The sequence below is a fragment of the Diaphorina citri genome, unplaced genomic scaffold, assembly GCF_000475195.1.
Source record: "Diaphorina citri unplaced genomic scaffold, Diaci psyllid genome assembly version 1.1 scaffold1830, whole genome shotgun sequence".
NCBI classification, from domain to species: domain Eukaryota; kingdom Metazoa; phylum Arthropoda; class Insecta; order Hemiptera; family Psyllidae; genus Diaphorina; species Diaphorina citri.
The window spans coordinates 14,975-22,139 of record NW_007379256.1 but is presented as its reverse complement, the minus strand read 5'-3'; the positions used below and the strand labels follow the sequence as shown (position 1 = coordinate 22,139).

Below are 7,165 nucleotides of genomic sequence, written 5' to 3'. Positions count from 1 at the left end.
TTCAACTACTATTAGTGTGCTATTTGGTGAATGGGGCCTACCCAACCATATTAACTTGGGACTGAGATTAACCAGAGATTTTCCCTTTCCTAATACTTATACCCTCTGGTCAATACCCTAATAGGTACCCGGGGCAATCCAGGATTAAGCTAAGCCCAAGATGATCTTTATAGGAGGTAAGCTTTCTTTTACTTCTTCATTTGTCAGGGTTGGATGTCAATATTAGCGAGTTTTTGCAACCAAAATTAGCGTCCCTTTAACTAAACTCCAATTTTGGTTGCAAAAACTCTCTAATAAGTTTTGGTCAAGATATTCTCACAAACTAAATCAACAACGAAAAGAAAAATAGTCATAAACTACCTTAGGGTGACCTGTGAAATCACTTGTGTTGAATAATGACTGACGTAATGGTGTTTGGGTGAATTTCCAGTCATCCTTACTACCAGACTAATGGCTTATTTCATTCTAAGTACCTACCATACATCAGTGCGTCCTAAACTGGGTACCAGGAGATAGAGAGAGAGATATAGAGAGACAGAGGGGAGGGAAGAGAGAGAGAGGGGGAGAGGGAGAGAGAGAGAGAGAGGGAGAAAAAAACCGCCCGAAAATACTTACAGCATTCAAAATATCCCGTATTCCCAACATTTGGAGGTGTTCGGAACTGTTATATGGTTTGTCAGGCTGATACCAACAGGTGTTTTTGCTGAAAAAGGGTGCCATGTGGCCAAAATATTTGGGAACCACGGACAATGTACATAATCATGTCATACATAGGTAGTACATACTTGAAAGCTGTACATATTCTGTAAATAAATCAATTATGTTAATGTTTTAACGTTAAGTTTGCCATTTGCCTATTATTTTTCAAACGATTGTTTTCTAAGTATACCATAAATAGGTACCTACCTAGGAACCAAATCTATAAAATGAATCACTATAAGGTTGGATTTCACCAATCTCTTTTTTCTCCTAGAAGCTTACAGCCTAATAAGTTCCATTTGATCTCTATTAGGCTCAACAAGGCTGTCAAGGTAACAGGCTATTGGGGGCTAAAACGAAGGATGGTGAAACAAACCCTCAGTCTTGAAAGATTCATGTTGGTAATTTTATTAGACATTTACCCTTCTTTCAACCTTGAGAATGTGTGGATGCCATATACCTACCAGAAGCCAGAGGCAAAATAAATGTTCTCCAATTTATTAGAGTCTAACTATACCTGACTAAACCTTCTAAAGAATCTAATGTATGAATATAATAAATCTAACAACTTATGTGCAGCATGCGATTTTCCTTGTATAACCATAAAGTATAGGTGGGTACAGAACATAATATAGCGAAGGAAACGAATTCACTCCCGTTGATAAATATAGGTAATACATAGATATCTTGCTAGATACCAGGAATACACATTACCTATTATATAAGTAGGTACTAACTTACATCTACACTCGTTTTTGGGCATTACCCTAGGAAACTTGGCCTACCAAGAAGTTGTTTCTGGCTAATAGCTACCTATATACCTAAGGAAGATACTAAAATCACATACGCCCTCAATACCTCCTTCATTATTATGTTACATAGGCAACCAATACATATGTACCTACCTAGGCTATGTGCTATGTAGTAGGTACATAGAAAGTGAAAAATGGGGAATTTTGTTTTCGCGAAATTTTCAAGATTTAAAATCATCACTGCCAAGGCCATATAGTAAAGATGGTTTGTCTTATACTGGTCATGATTAGGGAATGGTTTTCAAGATTTAAAATCATCACTGCCAAGGCCATATAGTAAAGATGGTTTGTCTTATACTGGTCATGATTAGGGAATGGTTTTTTTTTATAGTGATGATCATTAGGGAACTTTTCAGTGCCGTGGAAACCATAAAATTTTATCTAATGGTCAAAATTCATACGAGTACCTAATTATTTTTATTATAAATATTTGAAAGTAGAAGTCTGTATGACCCTGGAAATACCTAATTGTGAAGAACTTTTTATTACCTTTTATATAGGTATTTATTTGTGGGTCCGAGAACACCTAAATCACCCAAAAAATCCTTGGTTGTAACTGCTCAAAATTCATATCTAATGTTTTCTTACCTGATTTCAGCGGACTACATTCACATTTGCCAGCGGAGTGATCCGCAGGCTAATATATGCATCAACAATTCTATTGAGGCTCTCAGATCTAAACTAGCAGAAGGTAGGTGAATAGTTCTGTCTATTCAGACTTTCTTGTTCAGTCAGACGGACGGACAGACAGGCATATTTCAGAAATTTATCTATTTAGACTGATCTAGGAACGTATTTTGATCTTCTTGCACCAGAAACAATCGAATTCTTCTTCAAATTCAATTTTTTATAAAACGAGCCATAATAGTTGAATTTTCCAGCTCTTTATATTTTATATTTATTCCACTAGCACTAACTAAATTTCCACACCTTTTTATAAATTATAAATTACCTACACTAGCTCAATTTCCACCTCTATTCCAGGAATTCCTGAACTGGATGTGCCAGCTATAGAGCCCCTAATAATCCCTACTATTCGAATATTTTGCTTCTTATGTTCAGTTGGTATGACACTGACACAATATTTTGTACCATAATACAACCAGAGGTTATGTGTGACATTGCAAGACAATACGAATATATATTGTATGTATAGCTTGTACTTATAGTACAGGAAATATGAGGAACAGGTACCTACCTCTAATATTGGTATGTTGTAACAGCGTTATAGTACAGGTAATGAGTAACTATACTATATCTAATATTGATCTATTGTGATGGAGACATGGTATTATTATGTCACACATACATTGGTTTTGGTTGGGACTGTGCCAAATGATATTTTCCTCATATTTTACGAAGTCGTCTATAAAAACTTGTACTTATAGTACAGGAAATATGAGGAACAGGTACCTCTAATATTGGTATGTTGTAACAGCGTTATAGTGCAGGTAATGAGTAACTCTACCTAGATCTAATATTGATCTATTGTGATGGAGACATGGTATTATTATGTCACACATAACGTACATTGGTTTTGGTTGGCATTGTGCCAAATGATATTTTCCTCATATTTTACGAAGTCGTCTATAAAAAACTGCAAGAACAGCGAAATGTTGGAATATTTGAGTGGGAGATAGTGTATTAAGTGTATAGGTTTCATTTCAGTATGAAGGTATGTATTGGATCAATGCAAAATAATAATTGATTCGTTGGAATAGTGAAGCTGTTTGCTCCACCATAATTTTTAAAAGGTTACGTCCAATTTCGTAAAAAATTGAAAACATGTTTACGTATAAAGGAGACTTCGGACCAATCATTAATAAGATTTAAAATTATTATCTTCTTGCTTTCAGAACGGATCTTGTGAACAACGTTTTCAACTTCAAATTAACCCTTCCCAAGCTACGGTTCAGCGGCAAATATTCTCTCAACATGAACGTCCTCTTTCTCAGGGTTAACGGAAAGGGAGACATGTTTGGAAACTTCAGTAAGTAAAAAAGTCCGTTTTTTACTTTCCTTATTAACCGATATCTTGTCAAAGAAAGAAAATTGTTGACCAAAGAGGTAACAAAACTTGAAATAGATTGTACAATAATGCATATTGCATACATAGGTACCTACGTATCCTAATCAGATAAGGTTCGTTCTCGGAACGTCTGGCTTTCTCCTATTGTGCATTACTTCTCTCTTCGCTTTCGGGACAATGAGACACCAGCAGTTAGCTACAGTTCCCTCTTTTACCTCTAAAAGATGATTTGCCAAAAGTCACGTAAATAATAATAATAAACAAAATATTTCCTCCGCTACTTATTTGACACTTCTTCTACTCACTCGTTGGTAGGTAATTTTATTATACCTACCTCACCTACGTTTTCTCGCTGGAGGACGTAAAACTGAGACAAAACCAGCCCTGTCAAGCCACAGACAATAACACTGGCTCTTTTGAGGGTACGTGAATGGGACTATGGTCAAGTCCGTCTCAGGAAGTAGTGTACAACGACATAATTATGTACCTGAATATCCCTCATTAGACCCCTGAGTGAGCTCTCTGACCTAGATGGCACCTCTTGGTATCCTCTTAATATATTTATGGACTCACAGCTTTTCTCTGGAATAAACCTGATTGTGTGGACTTTCTAGAGCTGCTGCAGTTGAATTTTAAAGAAACTGAAGAGGTTGAAATATACCAGTGAGGGTGCTTCTAGGTTCCATCAAGGCCCGGGGATAACAGCTTAACTCCAAACACAAAAAGCCCACTCCGAGGCTTAGGTGTAGGGACGAACAGTCCTAAAGGATGGGTTAAGCTACTACGAATCTACCTACGTGTAGGTAATTAAAAATGAAAATGTCAGAGATACCCAATTACCCACCTACCTACCTACCTAGGTTTTATTTATTTATTTATTTATTATCAATCTAATGTGATCTCTCGCGGAAAGAATAATCGGCCGAAACCATAATCTTACTACAAAATAATGCTTTTGTCTATTTCAGCTGACTATAAGCCTACTGTACAAATGCGTGGCTTCAAGGTACAGAAAGATGGTCAGACTTATCTGAAGATGGGCAAGATGACAATTAAGATCAAGATCGGATCCGCTGAGATTAGACTTACCAATCTGTTCAATGGAGATCCCGTGCTAGGTGAGTACCTACTTAGATAATGAACATGGCCTAAATTGTGCACGCGGGAGACCCGGGTTCGATTCCCGGCGGTGTCAAGAAATTTGTATCATCCAAATGATTGATTCCGTGACTGGCTGTTGCGGGGCCCACTCACATAATAACACAAAGAAACTGCATTTACATTTATTTGAGTGTTCTTTTACCCTAACTTTTACAATATCTCTAACCGTTTTGTCGCTATTGCTAAAAACCGCCAAAATACGGTCGAAATCTGTCCAAAAGCGGTTGGATAAAATTCCATACCTCGTCTGGGATTGAACCCACGCCCTCCTGTTTACCAGGCGAGCGCCTTGACCACTACACCACCGAGGCAGGTGCTGTAGTAGGTATACCTTCTTTACAATAATTCCAACCTAAGTTTGCTTGGAGGGGCGCGTCAGACTTGTAAGCGCTAGTTTGGGGGTTCGATTCTCGCCCAGGGCGAACTTTATTCTAATTTTCAATTTCGCGTTTACAAGACCTCCGTTGTTGCAGTAGGTACCCTCACCATCGTAGAAGCCTCCATGTACCCTCTACGATTACCAACCTAGGAAGGTAGTGCTGTAGAACGCGGGTTCGATTCCCGCCCAGGGTGAACTTTATTCTAAACAGATAAGGTTCGTTCTCGGAACGGCTGGCTTTCTCCTATCCTGTTGTTCTTCCATCTTCAATTTCGGGAAAGTAAAGCTATGTCCACACATAGTCGACGGGCGTCGATCTGGTGTGAACATCACACGACTTTCCTTATCCTATTGAATGGTGCTTATTTGGGTGTTCTGTTGTAACCTTTACACTCTCTCTAACCGTTTAGTCAGTACCCATAGCTGAAAACCGCCAAAAAGCGGTCGAAACCCGCCAAAATGCGGCCAAAATACCACCAACCGTAGCATCTATTTTAACTCTTTGCTAAGAATTATGATGTTGAAGTCATAAACCAAATAACAAACATTAGACGTTAGACATAGCCGGTATGAAGGAGAATCCTAATCACTGGGTAGACCGGATTGCGCAATGCTTATATCGTACTCTGAGACGGATTTGAGACGAATCTAATATCTCTTCCCTCTAATCCCTCCCAATCTTGCTTCGAGACAGATCTCAAATTTTGTGATCAGTAATCGGCCCTCTATGTCTTTTTTAAAGGCTGAAGCCACCTGACGACCGATCTCACAACCGGAGAAAAATGATGAGTCTGAAAAATGGTAAGTCTGAACTAGCTGTAAACATAGGAGCTTGTGACCATTGAGAAAAAAATCTGGTGTGAACATCACACGACTTTCCTTATCCTATTGAATGGTGCTTACCTATTTGGGTGTTCTGTTGTAACATTTACAATATTATTAATCAATGCTCACGGGAATCGAGTGGGACTATCATTGCTGGTATCGTTCAATATCTCAACTCACAGCTTTTGGTACATTTTACCAGAGAGGTAATTATATTTCTGTGTGTCGGAATGAAATTTATAATCCCTGTCAAGAGGATTTTGAGTTTCTCAGAGCTTGAGGAACTTTGAAGAATTGATATTTTACGTTTTCGATGTAATAAATCCATGGAGTTTTTATAACAATGACATTTAGATATGTAGATTAGTAATGGTAGGCCGGAATATACAGTCCAATTAACCTCTATTGATAGTGGAAATGGTATGGAGTTATGGTCAAGGAAAGGTCGGTAAAAGTACGGAGTGGGTGGGGATGGTGATGATTGGATGAGTTTGAATCTCATCATTTGGTATTCCACTATTCCAGTAGATCTTGGACTTTTCAAACATCTTCTTTGTTGTGAATCCTTCCATTGTCTTCAGTTTTAGTCAATTTTTCCGTCATTAACTTGACGTGTTTTGGCACTAAAATCTGACCATCGAAAATTTGACCCGATTACATTACTTTCCTTCCTATAGGATAAGGAAAGTAAAAAAAGTTAACGTGTTTCAATTTCAATACATGTGTGGTATTGTGTGGATGGATCATAGTGTGACCGACCGACTCTGCTTTAGATGGTTGACATCTCAACATTTTCCAAGTTGTGGTTTACCATCCGGTTAACCTGTTTGGATAGGTTTACCTGCGCAAGTAGACAAAAAAAAAGTTTTCAGTGGATTTCACGCCGAACAAAGGTATTTACGTAAACATATTAGGTGCTGCTGTTTTTATGTCCGAAGATTTTTCCGGATGTAAAATCCAACACATCATGAGATTTATTTTCATTTTTTCCCCTTCTTTATTCTTTTTAATTAAACAAAATTTATCCATTTCCCTTCTAATAGCTACCTATCTACCTACAGTATAAGTACATTTTTGTCACATTAAAATCTAAGAAGAAGAAAAAATGGGAAAATTGTGTTTCGCATTCAAAAAAGGACATCTTCAAAACCGAAATACCCCTGGAAAAGAAATATGTTTTCAGCAAATATACAAACCTTAAACCTTTACTTGTGAAGAAAAAAAAAAATAAAAAAATATTTTTTAAAAAGAAAAAATAAA

The 7,165-nt window shown here is 37.5% G+C and overlaps 1 protein-coding gene across 1 annotated transcript; it reads left to right on the top strand.

Annotated features, from left to right (window-relative positions):
• Nucleotides 1–2,087: 2,087 nt before the first annotated feature.
• On the top strand, nucleotides 2,088–4,658 carry LOC103517389 (circadian clock-controlled protein-like; the record flags this gene model as incomplete). The annotated part of the gene is made up of 5 exons (XM_026829501.1): nucleotides 2,088–2,202; nucleotides 2,496–2,576; nucleotides 2,905–2,920; nucleotides 3,368–3,501; nucleotides 4,509–4,658. Coding segments are annotated over exons 1-5 (496 nt in total), but the record flags the coding sequence as incomplete, so codon positions are not given.
• Between the last annotated feature and the right edge of the window lie 2,507 nt (nucleotides 4,659–7,165).